The following is a 27,680-nucleotide window of genomic DNA, read 5'->3' as shown; positions in this document are numbered from 1 at the left end:
GTCCATTACGTAAGACAATGAATGGCTCATACCCCATTCTCCAGCGAGGGCAATGCATGCAAAAATATGAGTTATTAGCGGAGAAATCAGCGCGCTAGTGTCGTCACAGATTGCATGCTCTCAGCGAATCAGAATGCGCCATGATACGTCATGTGGGCTGGATGCATCAATGCAAAACCGTAGCTTGAACCTTTAGGACTGCAAGCATTAGTAGCGCGAAATGATCCTCTCCGGTAGGTGTTTCCGCGTGCGATGGCGGTGAGGCAATGCAGGCTTCGTTTTCGTCGATGGGAGCGAAGCTTGGACGATGTTGCTTGCACTACTCGGTATGTATTTCGTGGCGACATTCAGCACTCACCGAGTCGCCAGTTTCGCTGCAGGGGCACGGTAGGAAGTTTGTTTGAGGGAACAGCTGCTGACTGGCTTCATGATACTTTCCGAGGGCAGCCGAGGGCGAGAAATGCAGAGAGCACACCATCGGTTTCTCTGGCTCTTTTGCCGTTTTATCATCGGCAGAGCACTGAGCCATTGCGAACGCCGGGGAGCCGGGGCTCTCCGAGCGACGCCACATGAAAGGACACAATCGAGTCAACACTGCCGCTGCCCCTGATCAAGCGCCTTGGGCCATTTATACAGCCCTCAACACTACACACACGAGGCATTTTCTGGCTGTTTCCCGCGAAGTCAACGTTTTTCGAGCCACGCAACACGCAACCAAACACCGTAGAGCGGAACAGGCGCGCGCGACGATGCATTGACCAAAAACGAAACTACGAAACTATCACGGCCGCATGTATCGCCATGCCATTTTTTCTTATTTATTTTTGTGCTAAACTTGTACTTCCTCGCTTGAAACGGTTTAAAAAGTTGGAAAATGCTGTTTATGTACGTTTAAGGTGTGTTTCATTTTGAATTTTATTAACAGCGATAAATCGCTCTCGACCAATCGCGACCGGCCTGCGTTTGTAATCTCCGACGTCACATCACGTAGTGCGGGAATTTCGAAGGGGCGTCAGCACCTATTCTTCAGTTTTTCGCTATTTTCTCGCTTATTAAACATCTGTTTGCAGTAAGAATGGTATGGCTGTGATCGTAAAAGGATAATCTACCATTTAAGCTCAACTTCCGGTTTCTCTTTAGTGTCCCTTTAAGCAATGGCTCATACCCCAGTAGACGCGGCCTCCCCATTACAACGACAGTAGAGCAGTGAAATTCTACGCTGGAATGATGCGCGGTAACGCAGCCAGCTGTGGAAGCAGACGACGACGACGGCGAACGCTGGAGCAGTGGCACGAGCGCGTGCCGAGCACGAACACGAGCGCAAACCGAGGGGCGCCAACGAGCCAGCTGCGGTAAAAAAGTCGCGGAAGAAGACGACGACGCTCGAGCCAATGCTGATGATGATAGTTTTTTCGTACCCCAACACCAACGCCGACACGAGTCAGGCAATACAAGCTTCGCTTGAATAAAGAAGGAAACTGATTGTGTTTCAGTAAAAATACGCGTTCTTAGTCGCCACATAGGTCATGTATACATATGTGATAGAAGTTTAGACTATGTTTGAATTGCGCGGCCGAATGTGGGTGACAGTTGTGGTGCGCGATGGACGAGGAAGAGGAAGAGCCGGTGCCTGGCGCCTGACATGATGATGATGATGACATCATCATCATGTCACCAGCCTGAGCTGTCTGGTCTGCACTTTCGTGCCGAACGAGCCGAGCAGCCCATTTACCCAAGGCCGGTGTTACTGGGTGAGCTGGGAGAGCGGCCCGGGCTGTCCCTGTGCTGGTCTGAGCCTTCGAGCCTCACGAGCCGAGCGTTCATCTATCCTAGGCCGGTGTTCCTAGGTGAGCTGGGAGAACTGGTCGGGATTTCCCGGTGCCTGATCCGGCCTGCTCCACTGCTGTGCGAGCATTAGACGCCGACGTGTTCCGGTGCAGCCGAGTCTTCTGAACAGTTTACCATGAGGCGGGCAGACGTCCCGACCAGCTGTCACACGAGTGGCTCGTCGTGTGCCGGGCCTTCGCCCCGGTCTCCATCCCCTGCTAGATTCATCACTGCGACTCCTCGTGCCGTGAGTGTGTGATACCGACACGCTATTAGACTTCATCCGACAGTGACGCTGTATGTAAGCGACAGACAACTAACAAGTGAATTGTGTGTGTGTGTGTGTTATCGTGTACGTTGTCCTAGTCTCGTCCCCGTGTCATTAAAGCCTCTCTGTGTCCATTATGTCATCTGGGCCCACATCATCATCACAACATACCTGTAGGTCATGTAAATGATCTGGGGACTTTTCTGCGTTTGTTCAGTTCATGATGCAATATGCTACCGAATCTAGCGAATGCGCGGACTTCCGAACATTTTTCATGGCAGAATAGGCGTAATAAAAATATTTAGAAATTTTATATTTTTTCGTATATCGCTTTCAAATGTTTTGAACCTCGTTTCCATGCTCATTTCAGACATATCAAGGAAAGAAAAGAAAGAGAAAAGAAGCAGACAATACAATTATTTACGTACTGTTCTAATCTTGCCAGTCAACTGGTTAAAACATTGATATATTTGCGTATACAATTATTTACGTACTGTTCTAATCTTGCCAGTCAACTGAATATAAGCGCCGCGCGCGGCTAGCCCATACAGACAGATATATAGACCACTCGCACTGCAATCCGGACGGTGCTCCGTGGAAACTACACAGATGGCTCGTTTCGAAACTGTATATAAGACTGCGATATTCTGCGAAGAGGCCGAAGCTCGCAAACTGTGGAAAGCGCCATAAAATGCCGAAACTCCACAAACAAACTCGAAAGCACTTCAGTGTAAACGCCCCCGCCCAACACAAGAAGCCAGTAACCCCCCCCCCCCTTTTTTTTTCTCTCTCTCTCTCTTCTTCTTCTTGTTTTACTTTTTCATTCCTTGCTTTTCGATATCGGAACTATCGCACTTACTGCCCAGGCCCCACCACCCTATACAGCTTCGAAATCGGCCCGAATTCATTCCCGAAGGCTATATATACTGCAAGGAAACAAATGGACGAGGGCGTTATCGCGCGCTAGAGAACATCGCTGCAGACAATGAGTTTCGATTGTTGCACGGGGCTGTGTATCCTACGGAGCTGTTGTCCCTGGTCTATTCTGGCAAAAGCGGGAGCGTAAACTCCGAAACGCATATACATATTGCGGCAACGCTTCGAGATGCAGCCCTCTGTTTGAATGCTTGCGCAACAACAGGCGCTGGCGCGCCGCACGCGCATTTTCTCATCTGCCACCCTTCATCTCCCAGTTCGTCGATTACAAAAGACAGGGTATAAGACGGTTCCCATCGTCACAATCTGCGGCGGGGCGCGTTTCATAGAACAACCGCTCCGGTGGGATCTATATAGACTCGACCATTTGCTATACACAGCGGCAAGTCACGATGCCTGCGTTTCCCGAACTTTGTTCTCGGGTGATTCGCAGAGACAAGGAAGAATGGCGGAGCAGTTCCTCTCTCATAGCCGACGACGCGACCGAGATGAGACGCGAAAGGGGGGGGGGGAGAGAAGGAGAATCCGGCGCAGGAAGACAACTTGATTAGGTGCCATACCCGTACCGCGCGAAAGCGCCAAAATGAACGGCCGCTCAGTAAAAAAAAAAAAGGCGGGGGAAAAAAAGGAAAGAAAAAACGAGAGAGGGAGCAAGAAGTGAGGTCAATCATGGGCACGCTAGACGCAATGAACGCGGCTGCAGCAGTCGGCTCGCAAGGCGTATACGTATACTGTCGCCCTCGAGAGAACGAACTCGTAGCGACGTCTCTCTCTCACCTAGAGTATATGGCATAAGGATATAAAGAGGAACTGAAAGAAGCAAATGAAGAGCAACGGACAATTCTTTCTGTTCCCTATTGGAGGCAGAGATATGATTGGTATATAGTGCGGCCGCCGCGGAATGTATACCCCACAGGCCAAACCTTATGGAACCCAACAACTACTGCCACCCTGCAAGCCTCAAAGTCCCAACAACGCAGCGACCGCAGCACGTGATGTTTACGCACGCGTTTTCACGAAGATTAATGGGCGCGCGGTGCTTACCAAGTTGTAATGTATTCGCTTTTTTTTTTTCTTTCTTTCTTTAAAAGAGTCGTGGGTGCAGCAGGGGCTGTGGCGAGCACGAAGAAAGTGTTTATTGCTTCCGCGCGCGCGGGCCTGCGTAGTTTTCGGAACTGTTTTGCAGCGATGGGAATGAAATGTCAGCTCTGTTTCCCGTCAATGTTGCCCCCCCCCCCCCCTTTTTTTTTTTCAACTTCGCTTCTCCCTGCTCCTCCCGTTAAAAGTTCTCGCGTGCTGTGGTGATTTCTCATTCACGATATTATGCTGTCTATGTCAATATAGTAGTAGCGAAGAGCTTCTACACTAGCTAAATGTCCGCTGGATACGGTGAAATGGCACGGGAAACCTATACGCAATTCCCTCCGCTTCCCACCACCACAAAGGAGCCCCCACAAGGAGGAATGCTATCAGTTACATTCGAGCACGCGTATATCGTAACTGTTCAGAGCTACGCATTCATCTTTTAAATCAAATAGATTTATTTGCCTCTTTCGGCCGTTTTGGTGGTCGGCCGATGGTCAGTGCACGGTCGGACTCGGCAAGGAAAACGTTCTTTACGCTCCCTCTCTCTCTCCCTAGCACTCTAGTTAGTTCGTTCAGGCTATTCGCTTACATCGTCAATTATCGTCGATACTTTCTGCAAAATTGTCCTTTCATATCCCCCCCCCTATTCAACTCGCAGAGCGCAGATGGCAGAGCTGGTAACAACAACGCGCTCGAGCACTGCTATTCATCAACGATCTCGTCCGAGCTAGCTGGTTAGATTATTATGACTGTGGCACACAGTCTGAACTGACAAAGAGGACATGGAAGAGGGACATTAAGTATACGAGGCCCGCAGCGCCATAAAATTTACCAGTCAAAGCGGGCACAGGCGACATTTGTGGCCAAAGTACACTGTCAAGGTCACCACGACGCAGAAGCAACAAGGCAGGAATGGGGCATGGACACACAACACTTTCGCAACACGTGGTCGATGTGCCGATTTGCACGCACCGGCGCACGCGCGAGGTACACTGGTTGCTTAGACCCGCCGTGGTTGCTCAGTGGCTATGGTGTTGGGCTGCTGAGCACGAGGTCGCGGGATCGAATCCCGGCCACGGCAGCCGCATTTCGATGGGGGCGAAATGCGAAAACACCCGTGTACTTATAGATTTAGGTGCACGTTAAAGAACCCCAGGTGGTCCAAATTTCCGGAGTCCCCCACTACGGCGTGCTTCATAATCAGATCGTGGTTTTGGCACGTAAAACCCCAGAATTTAATTTTTTCTAACTGCTTGCTTAGAAAACAACATCGCCATCTACGTATATGCGGCACTGCGAGTTTCGATGAGGTGGACAAGTATGGTTATTCCTTGATATACGGTACAGCCGCCAAGTACAACCTACTGTTTATGCGGTTTAATCCACTGATTTGCGAGACGTGGATGAATGACTTGCCCGTGCGTCCCGGATTCAAGAGATCTTACGAATATATGCTCCGTTCTATCGTGCACGTGAACCGCGCAAAATTGTGCGACACCGGTTATTTACTAGAAAACGTTACTTTCAGTTATCTTATGTGTCGACAAAAAAAATGAAATATCTGCCTTTCAGATTCACATTAAATAACCTGTATTCTGTCGTGTTGTTATGGAACACGCGTGATTCCCGCACGAAACAAAACCCAAGCAAAAAAAAAAAAAAAAAGTTTCGAAAGCGCCAACGTCCTTCCTAAAGGATCGACAGTACTTCCTGATTTGAATTATTAACTATACCGATATTCGTACTTGTATATGACACCCCTGTTCTTGTTCTTTTCGTACATTCGTTTCCATTATCTGTTATGGAACACGCGGAAGTTCACTTAGAAGTGAACTTCGAAACAAGGTGAGCGCCGTGTTTCGCTCTAGCAACGAAAGACGGCCACCGTTAAGTTCCGGAAATCATACGCTCTCTATTTGGGTTTCGCCGCAGACAGAGCGTACTTCCGAATAATTCCGAAAAAAAGCGAATTACGCACTCGAAACATGGTATTAAAGTGTATCCACTACGAAATGCCACCTCAGCGCGAAAGCTGAGCGCGAGCGAAACATTAGTTGGAAGAGTCGCCTATGGCTGGCCATAATTCACGCAACATTCTGTATAACAAGGAACACAAGCTGCACGCCAAATTCGCAGGCTTCTCCGCGCCTTTCTCGTAGACCCAACTCGGAGTCTCCCAATATACAGAGCACCGCAAAATCTTGCATGTCCACGGACACCACGATATATCCTGTTCCCGTGTGCAAGGATGCCGCGCGCACTCAATCAACGCTTCCCCAGGAGTTCCTTTAGCAAACAGAGGGAATTAAATTTAATCACTAGCATGTCTCGGGGGACTCAGTCGGGAAGGTAAGAGAAAATTCTCAGAGAGAGCTTATAGCACCGAAAATCAAACGGAAATGGGGACTGTAAATCAACCAACCAACCAACCAAACAAACAAACAAACAAAAACACTTCCATCGTGTATACCAACGAATGTTTATCGCGTACACGCTTCGAGATGCAGCAGACCAACGTGCAACAAGCGTATTCGTTCTCCCGCGCCCTTCGAATCCCGCGGGCTGCTAATTACGCAACCGAGACGCGCGTTCAATCGAGGATATCCAGTTGTCGCGCGAGGTAATTGATCGCACCGGTCGCCGCACGCGGTGCCGCAGCTGACCCGAAGGGGAAGCAAAGAGAAAGCGCGAGCGGAAACAATTCCCGATTGAATGAAGCTAATCAGCGCGAAAATTTGTTTCCCGTCCCTTTCCGCACTGCGACAGCGGGAGTGATCCGGTGGCGATAGTCGTTACGTGCCTTCTTTCTTTCTTTCTTTCTTTCTTTCTTTCTTTCTTTCCTCCTATTGCTGACGCTTTCTCCCTCCCCACTGGGACATCCCCACGCGCTGTGTCTTCGAAAAGGCCACCCTGGTTCGCGGCGAAGCGGTCCCTAGGGAAAAGGGGAAGGCGGCAGGGAACTTCCCGCAGGGCCTCACGCTCGGACGATTGCCGGAAGGAACGGATGCCCGAGCAGGCAAGCACGTACAGACGCCGACGCGAGAGAGACAGCGGGGTGGAGAGGCAAGTACATGGAAAAGGGCACAATTCGTCTGATCCCCGGTGGTTCTTCTGACCGGCTCCCTTCCTCCCGTTTTTGACTCCAGATCCCCCGAGACCCGTAATGTACGGGACAGTCGCGCCACTACGTGCGCATTGCGAGTCACTGCAAGATGTTCCGCTTGTATCGCCTACTTTATTTATTTTTTTCCATCTTCCACTACCCGGTTACTTTTCTTCCTCAGGCTTTTTTTTTTTTAAGTAAGTTTTTACAGCAGTTGCGTGTAAGACCTAAACTATACAATACTCGGCTGACGCCTCTCTCGCTTAACTTCTACTTTATTATAGCGCCTGACTGCCAGTTTTCAACTTGTTTACTTTCCTCGCGCAATTACGCTTACGGTCCCGAGCACTTGAAAAGATGAAGAACAGCGGGCGTTAAAAAATAAGATACAGAAAAATGAGCAAAGAGGGAAAGGGGGTTACCACGCCGAAGCGATGTTTTCCTGCCCGCACACGGCAGGAAATTCCATTACCTGGCGTTCCCACCACAGTGGTGGAAAAAACAAAGAAGGAAGAAGAAAGAAGAAATAAGCGCGTTAGCTTGGCGCGCGCATGGTCGCCTTTCGGGAGCATATTCCCGGCTCCTCTCTTAACCACTCCAGCCATGGCTATACGGCAAGCTAAACTCAGGCCCGTGCAAGGGGCTTTGTCTTCTCGCAAAACGCTCTTTTTTTTTTTTTTTTTCTTCACTTGCACACACGCGCAGCCTCCTTCTCACTATTCTTCGCTCCTGCTCCGTCGGGTGTTGTGCCGTGCCATTTGGTGTAACCCGCGAAAAGGCGAAGGGGAAAAGCGGAACGACGCGCCGCCGTGGTCGTTCTCTCTCTCCCTAGCTGTCCCGTACAGGCACTTACGGGGAGGATGGCGGCAACTGTATACGGGCGAACGAGCGAGCGACCCGTTCGTTGCACGCAGCCGCCGATTGCGAGTCGAGAAAAGGCGCGCAGCGCGCACAACAACGCGGGGCTCAATCAGCGACCGAGCGGGCGAGGATTAAACCGGCCGCCGCCGCGAAGCCCTCTTCGAGAGATGCCGGCTGGCGCGGCGCCGCTGCTCGTTAAATGGCGCTCAATAACGGTCCCCCCCCCCCCCCCCCCCGACAACGCAGCTGTTAAGGACGGGTCCCACAATTCCCTCTCCCACGCAGCCCCCTTCCTAATTTTCTCGTGCAGACCGGGCGCACGTGGTCGCATCCTGGTTCTCCGAAGTTAAGCTTCTGCGTTTCTCGCTGTCTTCTTCGGCTCTCTCTGAGGAACCGTGCGCGATAAGAGACAGGCCATCACATCACGAGCGTGCGTTGCAAGCGCACCGTTGTTTTACTGCCACGAGGAGAAAAGTAGACACAATAAAAGCCTAATTAGGCCGGCGCCGAAGCTGCCGCGGTCAAAATAAGTAAATAAGCAACAGGCGGCCGGTAGAGACTCCTGAAGTTAAATGGGTTTACCGTAGCGCGATTACAAGGCAGGACAAAAGAAGACACACAAGAACACACACGGCGCTAACTTCCCACGACCAATAGGTTTACCGCGCTACGGTAAACCTATTGGTGATGCGTTACCAGCAAGTCCACACAGCAACCCTCGTGAAGTTAAAACACTGAACAGTGTTAGATTTTTAAATGTAGGTGGGGCAGCAATCAGCGAAATTAAAGAGCGCCTCTTGGGCTTCGTGTATGCCTTCGGGCCACGGAGGAAGGAAACTTGGAGGCGCAGCCCCATCCTCAGGGCTCGCATGTCCAATAGCATGGCAAGTCTCGGTCAGTGCGCACGCAGTGCTGAAAAGCGCGATGATACGGAATATGGACCCACTCTTTCTTTTTTTTTTTCTTGTCATCTTCGCGTCCGCTCGAACGCATGCTGCCTGCCTGCGCTGTCTTCGCGGCGATAACGATCCCGGGGCAAGAAATATGCACTGCTTTTTCGAACTGAATGAGGCCGACGCGTTCTGTGCGTATGTCGCAAGCGTGCCTCGCAAAGCTCTTTAGCCGCTCGGCCCGCGCGCGCGATTTCAGTTTAACGTCGCACACAGGCGACCGTGCAACGGAAAGCTATATAATAGCGCGGCGGCGACTATTTCGTCAGGTCGCAGCGCCAAGCTGCTTAGGCAACGGCACGATTCGCGACCCCGCTGTCGCGCAAAGATAAGCGCCCTATATTTAAGCCGACTGGCCAGCCTTCGCGAATACGACTGCGCAGCTGTTCGTTTGTATATACCACTTGAAGGGATGCACACTATATACGAGGAAGGCAGCAAGCAGCAAAACGCAATCACTCGAGCTATACGTATAGCATATATAGCTACTATTCAGTGGCTATACTATATCAAACCGAAAAGTCGCACTGACCTGCACTATACAGACATGCAGCGCAAGCTCGCCATCCGCCTTCTTTTGCACGAGTCCTCAATTCGCAGGACGGTCGTCCCGGATTTACAGCGAGCAATAAAAGACGCGCGCGCTCTTACAGCGGTTTCGGAACTTCGAACGGAATTTGCGGGGCAAGCACACGGATTAATTGCCGGCGACCCATGTATACGGACGCTAGTTAAATTTCGCAATGTGTCGCAAGTCTGCCGGCGTTCCCGTAGTATTTACTCAACGAACGTTAATCTTGACCTCGCAACCTATGCCCTGCAGTCAGAGGTCATCGTCGGCGGTCGAGTAGTATACAGTCTCGTCGCTGGGGTCGCCGCTTGCGGTGGGTGGTCTCCTCCGCCGGACAAAGCCGAAGCTTGTACCGTCGCATTCTCTTCTCCCGCCATCTTTCAGCGCGCAGCCGTTCGTTCATGTGTGCACGACCTCTCTTGAGCCACGGAGTCGCGATAAGATGCACGCGCAGCGGGCCCTCAAGTCTCCCGTTACGACCACAAAATACCACAATCTATTCTTACTGCAGCTATGATCCTTGTATTATATATATGTAACCTTCACCGAGGGTCCCGTGGCAGTCTTGAACTTAGGGACACTCGACTGTATATATTCTACGCTGTAATTAACCTGAAATGTCATAATACAGTTCACTGACATCGAGAAACATCTCTTGAATTTAGGGCCCGCGTTCTGTTCTACCGTCGACCGAATGCGCCAATTGGCAATTTCGTCCTTACAAACGCCTCCATTCCTACAAACCTGCACGACTGAAAAGCCTAAATTAATTAAAAAAGCTCAAGTGTTTATCCGCATGCAGAGTTCCAGTGAAAATTAGTGCAAGTAAGGACATTCGGAGAAAATACTTAGGGTCAATGGAAAGTAGGGTAGATAGGCTGTCAAATAGTTAATGCATATTACTGGTCCCTGCCCTGGCAACAAGATGTATACTGACACAGCTGCTGCAATGCACTGTACTCTCCCTCTCTCTGCAAACGCGTAAGATCGGGTAAGAGTTATATGCCACATTGACCCGTAATCGCGCAGACTTCATGAACTACTACAGAAAGCCCGAGTGCCCCACTTGACCTTGTCGGTCGGGACAGCCAACTGGCTTTTTCAGTATCCTCCGTCGAGGTTATTCCTCCGTTGAACTCCGCCCGCTTTCGCTGGATCCCGAGAAATGTGTCCCCGCCGCCGAGGTTTGCCGGGAGAACGTGTCACAGTTTTTTTGTTAGCTTCCAGTGCCCGTGGCCTCTTCGCTGGCAAAGACCGGCGGGGCGCGGCGCCCCTCAAAGCAGCGGTGTCTCGACAAAGTGCCCACGCCGACGGCACGGCGCCAGCAATCGCGCTAGCGCCCGCGCGCCGCGTTCGAACATTCCCTGCGATTCCGCGGACGGCAAGCAGTTCGCGTAGAAAAACGCCATCGTATTTCACATTAACGCATTTCCATTTCCAAATCGCTTAAGAAAACGCAAATACTGCCTGCACATTAGGTTTATGCAATCAGGCGGACAGGAGTTTCGCGAAGAAGAGTGATTTAAAAAATTATTACCAAAAAACGAAACGAAACTATTTAAGTTTCGTGATTACGGCAAGTGTTTAATTAGAAACTCGAAGACAATCATATTCGAAGCCAACTTGATTTTGTTTTACACTTCATTAAAGTGTTTGTGTTCCGAGATATTTATCATGAAATTTAGCACTCATGCTAATTTCGCATTCAGAGGCGTAAATCTCGACAAAAAGACAAACCCCCCATGCGGGGGAAAGCTGCATGCAGTGTTGTTTTGCCAGCCGATAGAAGGCGCGGAGCTTGTAAGCTTCGCCCGGATTCTACGGTGACGTGCCACACGTAACATGTTCACATGGGGAGGGAAGGAGGGGGGGGGGGGGGGGGGGGGGCGTCGTTTTTGTGTCGATACTCCAGGGCCGCTATCTTGTACGCGTTCGAAAAGCCGACGTTCAGTTTCGTCTCACGCGATTGTCCAGGCCGCGCGGCGGATATCGCGGCCTAGGCCAATCGCGTTAGGCCAAATCGAACGTCCGCTTTTCCAACGCGTACAAGATATAGGCCCAGGCAGGTCACTTCTTGAACTATATTGAATGATTAAATACAGCGAGCTGTGCATCATTACATCGTTAGCTTAGAAGTCCTAGTTTAACATCCCATGCATTCAGAATGTTTACATAAGACGATTAATCGCACGTTTTAGTGTTACGCTCTTTCAGCCGTTTCTCTTTCGTCGATGAAATGTACTGCGTAGTTGACGTATCGCGGCTAGTGGGCGCACCTTTGATTGTGTTTGACCCACCAACTCTATAGACACGCGTCTGGCCAGCGTGCACTTATAATAAAGATTATTCCACCACTTCATTCGAAATTACTTTTTTTTTTTCGGAATCCGCCTCGATTGCTTCTTTTTCCGTAGGCTTCAACAGATCAACTGCGTATTCTGCTTTGGAAAAAAAAAAGGAAAAAAAAAAGGGAAAGCATGCAGCGTTTCCAAGAAAGACTCAAAACACCCAAATTAATTTTATTAAATCTCGAAACCTGCTGCAACGTAATCCGATTACTTTGGCTAGGCGTGACAGCGTTCTCATGGCCCTGTGGCGAGTCGTGTATAGTGTGTATACTGCCATCTTACTGCGTTTCTCCGAAGTTGTCAGACAACGAATTCGCCACATTTTTTTAGTTCTTATTTTTTAGTTTCCGTTTTTTTTCTATTATTTTTTTCCCTCCACGTCTCGCCCTATCATGACTACAGTTTGTTGAGTGCTGCCTTCGCCCTTTCACATCCGCACAATATCCGCCGTAATTACCACTTACGTAATCGTCTATGTTACGTCATTTCTTCACGAGTATTAAACTATATATATATATATATATATATATATATATATATATGTGTGAGAGAAAAGAAAGCGACGGGGCGCACGAAAGGAGTGCCGGGAAAGTGTTACAACACTACCATACTCACAATTATACTAAACGAGCTGCACGTGTAGTATATTTGACAATGGCGCCAACCTTCAAGCATTGAAAGTGAGCCGCATAATTAAAACGGCTAGCGTTTGCCTGCGCCATGCCTGCCCCATGAACTTAATGTATCGTGACACAGACGCTAAAGCAGCAGGACGCAGACACGAGCGAATTCTTCAAAACGACAATGACACAACGTACAAAAAAAGTCGCAGTTTCACCTGAAAGGCGAAGCATCAATTGCGATAGCAAATTTGTAGAGAGCTATACGGAGTAATGATAGTAGCTTTATCAGCTGTATAAACTTGGACATGCAGCAGCACCGGCAACACGCAGAACTGTTGTCGACGCCGTCGGCGTTTTGCCCGCGTTCGCACAAAATGCGTGCGGCGTTGGTGACTGCTGCCGGAGCCTCTGATATAAATAGGCACTTGGTGCCGCAGCTAAACGTCGCCTCCCTTCCCTCCCCCTCCTCCCCCCCCCCCACGGCCTTTCGTGCGTCAGAAGAAGGTGCGTTTGCTCTACATATATGGTGATTGTAAAGGAAGAAAGAGACGCCTACTTATGCAGCCCTTAAGGGAGCACGGCACAGAACGCGCGTTTGTTCTCCGCCGTGCGTTCACTCCCCGTGAAAGTGCGCGTCCCTCGCACCCTTTCGCTCGCACATACAGCGTTCGGCGGCGCGTGGCGACGATTTCATCTCCATTGACGTCATACGGAACCTCACGGCGACGGCGACGGCAGAAAACCTGCTTTGGAGTGTCCATATAATTGCTATCGCAATAAAAAAAGAATAGCAGTTTCGTCCGAAACGCGAAGCATCAATTGCAATCGCAAATTAGTAGATAGCTATACGGAGTAAGGATAGTAGTTTTATAGGCTGCATAAAATTGGACACATTCGCTTACTAACTGAATTAACAAGCATGGTGTCAGCGGGCACAAGCCAACATGAATAGATCACACTCAATGACCTCACACAGCCACTGTCAAAACGCTAGCGTGAGCAAGCGCGCCAGCAGCAGCGAGCGAAGGTTCGTGCGGTCTATCGGTTCAACGGAAACTGAGCGGCGAAAGCACAGCGCATACAAAGGTAGGAGCCGTGTTGCAGATCGCTTTCAAGATACGGTGCGCGCGACCGCCCGCCGCTGCGCAAAGTAAAAGTACGTAGTTGCTCGCAGAGCAGAAGCCGCACCCCCCTCCCTCCCGCGCTGCCTTCCCGCTTTACTCCTTTCGCCTGCAAGATTCAAGTTCCCCTTGCACCCGGTCGTAACATACGCATTTGGGGCCGCAGCACAAAGTCGCCCCCCCCCCTCCCTCCCATTTCCCCACGGCCTTTCGCGCAACGGAAGACGTCGCGTTTGCTTTGTTTGCTTTCCGTCGTGGGTACGCTCCCCGTGAAAGCGCGCGTCCCTTGCGTGCTTTCACGCGCGCATACAGCATATACAGCGCGCGACGACGATTTTATCGTCCTTGGACTTCATACGGAACATCACGGCGACGCCGACGGCAGTAATCCGCTTGGAGTGTCCATATAATTGCTATCGCAATAAAAATTGGGGCAGGTTCACACTAGTGGCGCGAAAACTGGGCAAACAGCGAAGCTGGCGGCCCCACCTAGCTTATTCTTGGTTCGGCTAAGTTTCTGCGTGGTTATGCTTCGAGACTCGGCCAAGTTTTCTGCAACGTCATGCTTCGACACTCGCGCAAGTTATGCGTGGTTATGGTAGATCATGTTCATGTTCACTTGCCGCTGGAAATTATCCAGAACTCGCAGGCCCGGATCGTTTTGGCGACGCTTCTGGTTGCTCAAACGGGTTTGCTCCTTATCGCGGGCTCTAAACTCTGGATCTTCTGCCATTCGCTGTCGTTTAGTCGCCGCTTCACAGGCGCGATACTCTTGTCTCACTCGCTCTCGAGTAGTGGCGCGCCGTCTCAAGCGCAGCGCTTCCTCTTTCTCCGCAGTGACGATCTTCTTCGGCCGCCCCATTCTCCACAGCAATTCTCACGCGGCGGCGACGCGGAAGCCATGTGTATATATATATATATATATATATATATATACCCCGCGGTCACTGACGTCACGGCTTAGCTCCGCCTCTGCACAACTGTGGCGACCTATCCGCACGGCGTGGTGGCTAGGCAGGCGAAGCGAAGCGGGGCGCACGCACGGCGTGGTGACGTCATGGCTAGGCAGGTGAAGATATATGCTGCGCGCGCGATGACGTCAAGGCTTGGCTCCGCAGCTGTCACGAGGCTCGGCGCAGCTGGTACGAGGCGTTGCTAGGCGACGCATGTGATGCAATCGCTCGACGAGGTTTTTCGGCGTACGATCTACGGACTAACCTCCATCTTAAACAGCTTCGCTGTATAAGCAGCGCAAAGAGCAAGTGAAACACGAGACCGTTCGGCTGCGCTTAAAAGTGACCTAACAGGAATTCCACTATATAAGGAGAATATATGCGAAAAATAAAGCGCTCGTTTCGCACAGCGCCTCACATCACGAAGGCGTCCGATTTAGGTTGCGCATACAATATGGTCCACTCTTGAAAAGGCACCTCCCCAGGTTTGGTCACTGCAAAAGCAAACAGGTCCGTGCGCAGATCATCAGGCGACGATCGTGTCCGCAAATTATTACGCCGATCTGCACCGCGCAGCTGCAGCTGAAAATGCAAACGAGCCCACTGGCCAATTTTTCTCGGAACATCCAGACTCACCAGCACCGCCAGCAGAGACGACGTCGCAGCTCTGCTCTCCACCTCACGGTTGTTCCCGGCTGGCGCGCACAAAAAGCCGCAAGCGCCTCAAGGATGCTCGGGAAATGATGATGATCATGATGGTTTCTAAATCGCATCCCCTTCAAAAAGGCACGACGTGCGTGCGTGCGTGCGTGCGTGCGTGCGTGCGTGCGTGCGTGCGTGCGTGCGTGCGTGCGTGCGTGCGTGCGTGCGCGCGCGCGTTCTTCCTATCTTCCATTGCTATGTTTCTGGGTCCTTCTTTCTGAAAAGTGGGCAGGCGTTGTGCCCCTTCCGGTGGCAGTGGCCAGCCTACTCGTCACTTTCCCTTTCCTGTCAGGTACCTATATGTTTTCAAATCAAATAATAATAATAATAATAATAATAATAATAATAATAATAATAATAATAATAATAATAATAATAACAACAACAACAACAAAACAGCCATTTCTTAAATGAAATATATGTAGTAGCCGGCGCCGGCTACTTCCCTGCTCTGATGCAAGATGACATTAATTGTTCTTTAGAAGAGGTGTTTCCGTTATGTTGGCTTTAATGACAGATAAGCGCTCCCTTGAAGAGTTGACCATTTTGCACATGCAGTCAGGCTGTAGCAATTAAATCATAATGTTCACTTAATGTGCAGCCGATATATGCACGACTTATTACATTCGTCGCATTCCGAGACACCTCTCGGTGCCGGTGCACACATTTAAAGAAATCGCCCAGTCTTCCACCGGCGACATTAAGAGAATATAAGCAACACCACAGCTTTTTTTTTTTTTTTTTTTTCTCGCCTCTGCACTCTCAAGACGACTCGGACAGTCGATCGCCATCCAACTAATTTACGAGCCAACTGGCGAATTTCTCGCGCAGTACGTGGCCGAGATATCGTCGCGGTTTATTCCGACACGGTATAGTCAAATGTACACGCACATCTGACAGGTGTGTACTCGCGGACTACAAGAAGCACAACCAAAGCTCGCCGACCGCACGCGAGCTTCCGCCAATACAGCCGCGTGGCGAGGCTCGCGCCGCTCATCGACAGTTCAGTCACGTCGCTCGGCGCGCGGACCGCCTCGGTGCAAAGCACGTCTTCGCCTTCAATTAGCGGTTTGCCCTGCGTTAAGCAAGACGCGCTGGCACCGATTACGCAGCCACGTCACGTCATTCACCCACGTTTCCAACCGCCAACGCTTCGGGGCAGAATGGCACGGGCGGGGCATCAAGTGCACCGCAGCGCGCTTCCGTAAAGACGCAGCGCTGTGCCCCATTCTAGAAAAAACCGACGCACGCACGCGCGGTAACTCCGCCGCGCTTGCGCGGCGCCTGTATACCAGTCGACACGGAACTCATTACCATTCGTTGCAGATGGCCGTAAGGCAAACGCGCTTCGCGTCTTAGTAACGAGCGTAAAGTGAAAGCTCCGCGTCTTCAATCGGCGGATCGTTTGGCGCAGCACTTTATATACTTTTCATTCACGACGTCTTTCTTTTTTTCTTCGCTTGCGCGGTATAGTCCTGCTGTTTTGATTGGCCCGGGCGGCCCGCATATATGTCTGCCGCTTGACATTTGCACTTGGCGATCGAGAGCCGAAGTCGCAAAGCTTTTCGTTCGGAAGTGCTATATTTGCCACTAGCTCGTCACTTTTGCTAATAATACGTCCAGCATCAAGATTGGCTGAAATTCGCTTTACAAACAATTTCATTCTAGCGTAAGATACTTTTGTGAATACGGGCCCACTCAACTAACTGGGAGCGTTCAAGGAATAGTCAGACGGCTTCGACTATCTATAGCAGCCCAATCTTTCGGAACCACTTCGAGGCTCAACGTTAATTGTTATTTTCTAATGGGCAATTAGCGACGAAAATGAAGCGCAAGTTTCCATTTCTCGCTCGTACCGCGGGTGTCTAAGAGGCCGTTGCGCAAGGTCCCGAACTTCGCGGTATGCTCCCCTAAAGGTTCATTCACACCGGCTACTGACGGCGGTCGCGCGACCAAGTTGGTCGCAAAGCTACCAGTCTCAAATGGTCGCTTTTCTCGAAAAGCGACTATTTTGGGCCAGTCGCTCGCTGCTATATATATTTTTCAGTCGCGCGACCGTGGTCGCAAAGCTGTTCAACCAATCAGCGCCGCGCCGAAGGTGATGTTATGTGTTTTCCTCCGGCGTCCTCCACGCCAAATGCAATGTCCATTCCACCATATGCAGACTACAGGCCGGTAATTGGCGTCTAGTCTTGTGATGCTGGGAGGCAGCAGTTGCAGCAGCGTGTCGAATGTACGCGGTCGCATTCGCTAGAAGCTAAACTGCACGAAAAGAAAGCGCAACAAACGAAAGCCCCCTTTTTTCCAGCTGCCATTCGTCGGATGAGCACGCCACCCAAAGGTGAACAGCGGGTGAACAGCTTCGCTTTAATACTATGCACCGAATCTCACGCAACGCGAACTAGAAATTACAAGTTACTCTCGATAATACTCGTCGTCGTGCGCACGAAGTTCGGGCAGGAGGCGGCTTGCGTGGCCGGCCACTTCACGCGAGCGGAGGCACGGGCGCCCCCCCACCAGCGTCGCGTTTTCTTCGGAGGCTTTTGTTCATAAAAACGTTCGTACTGCAAAAATTTCTCGGAGCCGATTTTTTTTTTTTCGTTTATTCTTGAGTGAACTGTACTTTAGCAATTGCGAGCTAAATTATACGTCCTCGGCCACCATGTATACGTTGCCACGGTTTGTGACGTGCAGTTGGCAGCCGGTGCGTAAACTTGGGACTGAGGGCGTGCCATCACCACCTTTTGCGTCGACTTCCGACCGCACCAAGCCTCCCCCCTCCTCCTCCCCCCTCCCCTGATAAACGCCGATTGTCTGGACTACTCCAAAAGTTAAATAAACTTCCTATCCTGATTTCGTACACGCAGTACGCCATTACACGCGTACGCAGCCACTCCCCAAAGAACCACTCATCTGTCCATATCTGTCAATATCTCGACCAACTCGCCACACTATATAGTTCAGTTACTATGGCGTTGTGCTGGTGAGCCCGAAGTCTCGGGTTCGACACCGTCCACGGCCGCTTTCCAATGCGGACGGAATGCGAAAACGCTCGTGTACCGTGCACTGGGTGCACGTTAATAACCCCAGGTGGTTAAAATTAATCCGGCGTCCCCCACTACGGCGTGCGCCTCATAATCGGATAGTGTTTTTTGGCACGTAAAACCCCGGTATGTAATTTTAATAAAATGTCGACCAACAGAATAACTGAAAAGAAGTCGACCGAACGCGCTGCACAGGTGTCTAATTACTAAGCCGGCGAATACACGCAGCGAGCTCGACCGAAGACATCCTGTCTGTTTCGCGGACGCGTCCCCCCCCCCCCCCCCCCCCTCCTTTATTTACCGTTGCGAAACGAAATCGGAAAACTCATGTACGCGTAGTCGGGGTGGCCGTCTAGCCTGTCAATCTCGCTCTCTATATGCACACAACTACGTGTTTCGCGCATTTTCCCGTTACGCCCACTGCTTCGAGATGTCAAAGAACTTCTATTTAGGCGACACACCAAGAACCAGAAGAGTCAAACGGTAACGAACAAAGTCGCGTAAGTGGCAACGAACAGCTTTATTGCCCATTCGGTTCCTCGCTGGCGTTAACTTTCGAAAAGGCTCGAATTTTAAGCGTCAGTCACAATGCGAAATCGTCAACAAGTAGAACGACGTTTTATTTTTCTTTCTGTTCGCGCCTAAACGGGCGAACTTAAACGAGACACGCACGACATTTGAGCATTCGTCTCGCACGCAACAAAGCGCGCACCGTAGTTAAAAAAGGGAAATAATAATAATAAGATAAAAAGAAACTTGTCCATTCCTATGGTACCGACGAAATCTCGCGTGCATCAAACCAATTTCCATGCAAATAAAGCGTCCCCGCCCCGCCTTATACAGTACAACGTCGAGAGGAGCGTCGACGTATAGTCGTGTGTTTGCGCCGGCCCACTCGCTCCAACATATACACGCGACGATCTCACTTTTACTCGTTCAGGAACAATCGAGAGCGCGCGGGAGCCGCGGCCTCAATCCGTCGCTCTCTCTCTCTTTCTCTCAGAGCGAGTACCGCATTTACTCGCGTAATAGACCCGCCCACCACGCACGCACACACACTTTAGTCCTTCAGAAATGACGTTCCTTTTTTTTTTACCTCACATAAAAAGAACAAAACAGAGAAAAGAAGCCCACCTGTCTTTTAGGGACGGTGTTCAGCAACTGTTCGCTTTATCTCGGGGTGACTGACCAGCGGCGCCGACTATCTGAGAATCTGCAATGTTTGCCGATAGATCCCGAAGGCGTGGTGGACCCCAATGCCCCGCGACGTGATATTCCGCAGCGAAAACGGAGATTTCAAACTGCCTGAACGGCACTAAAGACGACGCGCGGCGTGCCGACGACGCAATCCGTGACAGTTACGATTTGTAATAGTGGGACCAACCAGTGTTGTGCAGCGGCAGGTGAATGAAAATTAATTTGATGTTCGCATACATCGTGTACAAGTTTTTTTTTTTATTAAAACGTAAGGCATTGGTCGTGATTTGTTTTTATCTACATCGTGATACGAGCGATTCGAAATTTCAACTCTAGCAAATAGAAGGGGAAAAAAGAAATAAAGAAAAAAAATCTGTCGGAATTTTTTTATTCCCGCGTAATGAACCCGCCTCCACAAATTGACGTCAATTTTTCTGGAAAACAAATTCTGCAGATCCAACGCACATCTCAGAATCCGTGTGAAACGAAGTCGTGAATTCGGTTAATCAGCTGCTATAAATCTGCCCGTTTCATTCCAGCATCTTTGCTGTAAAAAAATTCACCGACGAATTACGATACTCGCTAATGCGAAATTTGAGCGCAGCTCTATACGTGTTTCATTTCACGATATAGTGGCTGACGCGGACAATCTGTCGCGGCACGTTGCAAACGGAGCGAACTGCGGCGCGACCGTCTCGCTAATCGAGAGATCGTGAGAGGCAGCGCGTGGGGTGGGCGACGCGTGGGCACGATTCACAGCATCCGCCGCAGCGCTTTGTTTCCCTACATGGTATCGGTGGACGCGCTCGCCGCATGCCTTATCGATGACGTCATCGGTGAACAGACGGCGCGCGCTACTCCGGCGCCACCTCGTAGCGATCGTGGCCGCAAAACACGTCTTGCGCGGCACTGCGCTTCTCTTCTCACGCTTTCGCCATACCCTCCTCCTCCGCTTTCCTCCTCATGGTTCCGCTGCACCCGCTCTCGTCGCTATCGCCGTCGTTAATACCCCGCTGCGCTCCGCGTTCACTCTTTCATCCTTCGTTGTGCTCGTTCGCTCGATTACGCCGAGGGACGCCAACGCTCAGCGCAGGAACGGACGCATAAGAGCTGCGCTTTAAAAACTGGCGCGCGCGCTTGTGCTATAGGGCGTTGCTTGAACAACCTTATTGGATTACAGTGCTTGATGACTTGGTCTATTGAAGAAATGTTAAACCTGTTGTGACAGTAAAGGTAGGCTGACTCGTTTTTGTAACAACTGTATTCTGTTTTGTTTTGTAAGAAACCGGCAATAAAGAAGAAAAAAGCGATTGTGGTCTAATGGTTAGAGCATCGGGCTGGTGTGCTGGGCGGACCGGGGTCCGATCCCGCGCCATTGAGTACATATTCAACTTTTTTTTTAAATTTTCTAAAGTATTACCTATTCGGCAAGACAACAGCCCCCAGCATCTACGGCCGGGAAAGTCCGACAGGGTTCGCAAAGAAAACAATTCGCTTTATAAATGCGGGTCCATTACGGGAGTAAATGCGGTACTCGTGAGATAGACGTGAAGCACGTCCGGCGAAACACAACAGCCAGCGACTCCCCTGTGCGTGTCTGCAGGCCCACGCGTGTTTCACTCGGGATTACGTACACTACAATAGGAGCGCGCCCAGTGCTATAGTGTCGTGGCATACGCGTGCAGCTGCTGTGTCATTCAAGCCCTCCCTCCTTTACTCACATCGCGCCTTCAGTTCTAAAATATGCCCGTGCACGTTCCAATTTCTCTCGCACTATATAGCTGCATGCAACTGCGTGCTCTATAAACCCTGTTCGGCTGGCTGCGCGTCATTGCAAGCGTAGGCAAAAGGAATTCGGCTTGGCAACAACTGAAAGTGAGATAACGTGATCGTGAGATAACACTTGGAAAGTGAGATAACCATATACCTTACTTAAGACGTACTGGGGGGCTAGTTGGTTAATCATGATAGAATATGGTTAGCTCGTATGAGTGGTCCAAAAACTGTGTCGTACTCGTCGCTGAAGCGCTGCACGCATGCATTAGAACGCGTATTTATGTATGCCTATTCAGTTGCAGTTCAGCGCTCATGTTTGTTCACTCAGTCTTATACGTCGTTGTTTCGAAGTGCGCTAGCTGCCATATTCCATTATATACCTTAATTTTATTCCCGAACGTAAGGGAGAGTGCGGCGCCATCTAAGAGGTGTCGACTACACGTATGTGTTCTGATGAAATGTACATGTACTGAAACAATTAATGGCGTATCCCCTCAAATACTGACGCATTAGGAGATACGCGCGTTTGTATAACACAACCCGTGAACATGCAAGTCACGCAGAACTATAGCACAAAGATTAGAATGAGCGAGGACGAACAGTAATTCTGTTCACAATGAGCGTTGAACAGATCAAGAGCGCAAATCACATATACGCATAGCGCAGGCCACAGCACCGCTGCGCATTAGCAGCACACCATCTGACCAACGCGTAAAGGTCGCGCATGAGTACGCTAACGCCTGTGACGCGCCACCACCGTTCTGCACTCCCAATGGAGAGTTTTAGCGAGTTTTAAACAGCAGAGGCCAAGTATAGCTCAGGCTAAAAGCAGCCGCTTCGCTATAATGCCAAAGCGCAATTTACTAGCACAGCTTAACTCCTCAGCCGGCTGAAGCTACGTTTATATACGAACCCGACAAAGTCCGCTAAAGTCATCCGGTCGTCGGGTTCGTGCGAAAGAGGTTCAGGCCCGTGCGTACGTCGAGGCGACTTCAGTCAGCCCGCCTGCAGTGAATGGGTGGGTTGGCTCGCCCAACACGCTCGACAAGATTGCATGTAAACGCGTCGTCGGGTCGGGACCGGTCGGCTCGACATTTGACTCGACCCGCCTGCGCCGAGTCGTATATGAACGACGCTTTAGTAACGGACGAGCTGTTGCGGGAAAGCTGAATGCGCAGGCGCCCCATTAATTTGCCCCACCACTCTACACACGTTCCGTCTCACAGCGCTGTTCAGAACTGCATGGCTAGCGGCAGTTAGGCGCTCAGGCTGAGGGCGTATGCGGTCGCTATGTAGTATAGTGAAAACGCGAAATATTTCTCGTCACGTATACGTGCAATGAGAACGAACATTCTAGGTATGGCCTGGGACGAGCTACGAGGCGGAAGTATATGCAAATTCTCGCGCGCGCATTTATATAAGGTCTTGCACGAGGAGCAGGATGAGCATGCAGAGACGGCTTGTTCAACGATTTCCATTAAACGTGGGCCCAAAGCGGAGAATATTAAGCACGCGCGAAAAGACCACGAATAATGGTCGCTTGAATTGCGCGGTGTTCGTACTGGTTAGTATAGTATATACACGAGGCATTTTTTTTTTTTTTTTTTTTTTTTTTGGTTACCGGCACACATGGAGCGTCTCAACTGTTCTCACGAGCGAGCAAGCACGTTTTTAAAATTCAGCACGAAAGCTTTAGAATTTTCCGGACAATGGGGGTTTACTTTTGTCCGAATCACCCGGCGCACGTGTCGGAAAAGGGTACAACTGTGATTCCCCGTGCTTTGTTTGTCCGTCGACTTTTTCTGCCTGCAACGGATCAAGTTTCATATAGAATACTGCACGATTTATTATGGCGGGGTTCCTTAATTCTTGGAAGGAAAATGTTCCAGTAAGTGTTGCGAAGATTAAGGAGGAATCTCCTGCCGCGGAGTTTCGCTTAAAGGGACACAAAGAGACACTTTGATCGACATACGCTGCTTTATCTAGCCATTTTATTGTCGGCTGCTTTAGCGCGTTCCGCGCTTTCCTCGTTCACTGACTGCGGTCAAGCAAACTCAGGCGAACGAGATACTTGGGGCATCCTGCATAGATCTCCTGGTGATGTTATTGTAACGATTCTTGTTTTTGATTTGCCAGTCTTCTTGTCCTTCGTCATTAGCTTACACGAGACGGCGCCCTCTCTATATCGGCCAATGCGTGAGACGGATGATAAGAAATTAGTAGGATAGGATAGGAGGAAACGAATATTCACACAATACGGCCCGTGGATTTCATTAGGGGGTCGGAATGCTACACTTGTCCTTGCCGGGACAAACGCTTGGCCTCGCGCTCCGCACAAATTTACTATAGCAACAATGTAATCGTATCAAAGAATAAAGAAAATTATGGCAAAAGCCAAGCGGGGAGACTTCGGGCTGGTACAGCCCGCAACACCTTCCATCACCTGGGCCTGAGGCCGAGCAACTAAAGACCATGTGAACTGCCAGAAGTGCCTATGTATACCCTCACGTCTGCAGCGGATGCTCATAACCTGCTACGACTCCAGGGTCTAGGAACAAAGATTATGTGGGAGATAAAGCTAAGTCTTATACTTAACGGAATACGGGTCTCTGCAGTTGCTGCGATAAGCAAGCCCGCATGCCCTTATTAAATGTGCCGACCGGCAACCCGTGAACACAACACACACGCACACAGCGTGCGCTCTTAACGATGCTAATTATTTTGGACAGTCCAATGGCAGCCGCGTGCGCGAGCTCCGTGCACGTGCCCGTTCCCTTGGTATTTAGCGAGCACTTTCGCAGTCTTGTGCTGTAGAACAAGGCCGCGTATATTTCTTGAAAAATGTCCCGTAAACACTGTAACAGCCGCGCGCGACGCAGCGTGGCTGTGTGTCGTCTCACCTGCACCGTCCTGTCCTGTCCAGGCGGGACGTGGGCGCAGAAGACGGCGCACAGCGTGTGCACGACGCACAGGGCTGCACCCAGCAGCAGCGCCACCCTGGTGCGCACCGGCAGCATGGTGTACGACAGGAAGAGCACGAACAGCAGCTCCCAGAGGCCGTCGGCCGGGCCGCCCCGCCGCAGCTGCCAGAAGCCGTCGCCCACCGACCACGGCATGGACAGCAGCGAGAAGGTGGAGGCGAGCGCCAGCGCGCCGTGACACAGGGCCAGCAGGGCGGAGTCCTCGAGTCTGCGCAGGGCCATGAAGCTGAAGGCGCCCAGGAACAGCAGGCCGTGCACCAGGTGCAGCAGACCGAGGAGGGAGGGCGAGCCGCGCCGGTAGGCCAAGTCGATCGAGGCCAGCGTCACGTTCAGCGTCACCAGCAGTCCCAGGACGCTGGCGATCGAGGACTGCTGCAGCTTGAAAGTGTACCGCTGGTACAGTTGCTCCAGGTCGGCGTTCTCGAAGCGCCGGCCGCGCAGCAGTCTCGAGAAGGCCGCCTTGCGGTGCATCGCCTTCACCGAGTGGTCCATCGCGCGCCGCGCGAGGGGGAGGCCCGAGGAACGCCCGCCGCTCGGTGCAGTTGTACTCTACTACAACTTCGGCAAGGGCGGTGGCGGCTGTGTTCCCAGTCCTGTGTTCAGCTCGTCTCCATACTGACAAACGGCCTGCGCAACACAAAAAGAAAAAAAAAAGTGGACGATTTAGGACACACGGCTCTGACGCAGCAGCCATGTACGCGGCGTATACTTTACTACTCCCTCTGCAACGTAGGCCCTCTACTGCACACCGTACCATACACGTATTATACGCCACGTGCTAAATTTTTTACACGCTTAGCATTCGGTGCTGGTGCAAGTGGGGAAAGAAGCAATACCATTTCTTCTGTATGTCTATATATCGGGCATCCTGAAATAGAAGAGGAACTTAAATTTGACATTTTTTGCTCGTTTCGTGCGTGATGCGTATCATGCGTGGCATTATTGAGAGGGTCATTGTAGGTGGGCACACGGCAGTAAATTATTTGACTCTGACATCCCAGAATAGACATAAACTTGTTTGCGATGTGGGCAAACCCAGCTTTGCCACGGCATCCCGTCTGACTAATTGACACGATCTATTGGATAGATGCATGGAAAGTGTATATATAAACGCTTGCATGGAGGAGCCAATATATATCCGACTAAGACACTGCCTTGAAGGAATCTATATACGAAATTCTCGCCAACGACTACGCATTTTGAGGAAGAGCCACATTAATTCAAAAGGCACTGGCAAGTGTTTCACAGACGCGTTGAAACGGAAAATGACAACGAATGTACCGCTATAAATTGCGCTGCGGAAGAACATCTGGCGGGAAAGGTGTGACTGTGTCACATTTTTCGTGACTTCAGTTAACTCAACCGTTCTGGGGACTACTAAAGGGCCCTGGTGAGAAACAGCAGGTGAAAAAAGACTGCAAATTACCCGTCACGATAAAGATACAATTACCTCAACATGCAGCGCGCATTAAATGAAATCTAAAGGTCGCAAAAAATCCTACGCTTACAATACGATCAAGCAAAATGTAATGATAATAATTAAAGAAAGAAGGAAGGAAGGAAAGAAAGAACTTGCAAGCCCCACGAAACAGAGAAACCGTAGGCCGCCTAGTCGCGCCCTTCGCCCACTTTTTTTTTTTTTTTCCAAAGAAGGGAAGCAAAACAAAAGTATAAGGACGAAACCAACGACCGTCGAAAGCATGGAACACTGTCAAAAGACAGTGTGTATCTTCAGCATTTTTTTTTCCCTGCCAGCAGGCTCGGACGCTCAAACAGCAGTTTATACGTCCGCCGTTCTCCCAACACCCACTTTTCCCCAAAAAATCATTTCCGGCAGCGCGCGCACACACCAAGCTGCGATTTGGAGCTCGCCTCTCCTCTCTAACCCCGTTTCCCCATACCGCATCCTTTCACGGTCATCCGCTTAGAAGCGCCACACACGTGGCTACCACCCTCTCTTGCCTCACCCCCCCCCCCCCCCCCACACACACACACACTTTACCGGTTACGTCTCCCTGCCTCCGAAGCCCTGACGTCCCATTACGGCATCGTCCTCGGAACGCGCAGACAAACCCTCGTACGCACTACAGAGATTTAGAAAGAAAGAAAGAAAGAAAGAAAGAAAGAAAGAAAGAAAGAAAGAAAGAAGAAAGAAAGAAATACGGGACGCGGACAGGAGCCGACGGCGAACGCCTTCGGTTTTAGCCCCTTGCTTCCCTCCTTCCCGGTCCCTACCCGTCCCCCATAGATAAAGAAAATACGGGGCTCAGCGGAAGGCGGATAATATGGGGAAAACAAGTGCGCGTCTCCACGTGTGGTCAGCTATATAGGAAGGGAGGAAATATACAAGCGGGAAGTATAAGAGAAAGAACACAAAAAAAAAGAAAGAGAAAGGGGGAGAGAGAGAGAACAATGGAAAGGAATTGACGCAAAGAGAGCCCTTATCGAGCGGTAAGGACGGCGCAGCGATTTGTCTCGGAAACAAATTACGGGAAACAAAAGCGCCGCGCAGGCGCCACCACCTCCTCGAAGGTTGTCGCAACGGAGGGGGGGGGGGGGGGGGGGGGGGGGGGGGGTGGCTCTTTCTCGTTTTGTGTGCCTGCTCGCCACGGGTCTCCCAGTCTTTTTTTTCGTCGAAGAAAGGCGAGAGAAACCCACGGTCTCAGATTGCGAAAGGAGAAAGTACGGGCTGTACAGAACGCGAACGCTCGGTAATGCCGTGTGCAAACAAAGCGATTCCCGTGATGCCACTCAATAAAGCATGCAAAAATGAGCACGAAACCGCGCATACAGCTTTTGCTGCTTTCAGGGGAAAGCGGTAAAGGCGAGTGCAGAGACGTACCGTTGGGTAATCTGTCACTGACTTCTTTTCTTTGTCAACCTTTAACCTTCGCGGAACGCGCTGTCTCTCTCAGCAAATTTATTCAGATTACCCGCAATTCAACATTTCCAGCAAATCTATTTACTTCTGTTGGGCTTTCCATCTTGAGTATTTAATGGCCACACGTAAGTGGGTGGAAAGGCGTTTCTATACGAACTTCGGTTGGAATGTTGGAATTGCACCGTGAACGAACTGCCACCAGTGTAATCCCTTTACTTTCTTATGTCCTTTATCTCTTTAATCGAAGCAGCGTCTGTACAACTTCGCATTTTATTTATTTTTCAATAGATTCTTTCCTACGCTATAGTTAAAGAGTATACAGGGACTTAGAAGTAGTACGTGAGTGGTGCGTGACAAATCTAAACCTCTTAGCTGCTAAAATGTTACCAGTGACGAGGATTCGCGTTCCAAGCTGCGACGTGCCAGGCGCAACCGCCTTGTGCAACCGCGCA

At 50.6% G+C, this 27,680-nt stretch overlaps 1 protein-coding gene across 2 annotated transcripts in view; it reads right to left on the bottom strand.

Annotated features, from left to right (window-relative positions):
* The window catches only part of LOC119442413 (Ca(2+)/calmodulin-responsive adenylate cyclase), a 216,787-nt gene that overhangs the window by 118,254 nt on the left and 70,853 nt on the right, over positions 1-27,680 (bottom strand). For both annotated transcript variants that reach the window (XM_037707283.2, XM_037707285.2), the window contains exon 2: positions 24,267-24,974. In XM_037707283.2, the coding sequence (XP_037563211.1) occupies positions 24,267-24,839 (573 nt within the window). In that variant the 5' untranslated portion in view covers positions 24,840-24,974. The remainder of the gene's footprint in view (positions 1-24,266; positions 24,975-27,680) is intronic.

Source organism: Dermacentor silvarum, chromosome 2 (assembly GCF_013339745.2).
Source record: "Dermacentor silvarum isolate Dsil-2018 chromosome 2, BIME_Dsil_1.4, whole genome shotgun sequence".
Lineage (NCBI taxonomy): Eukaryota > Metazoa > Arthropoda > Arachnida > Ixodida > Ixodidae > Dermacentor > Dermacentor silvarum.
The sequence above is the reverse complement of the archived record's forward strand: the minus strand, read 5'-3'. Positions and strand labels throughout refer to the sequence as shown.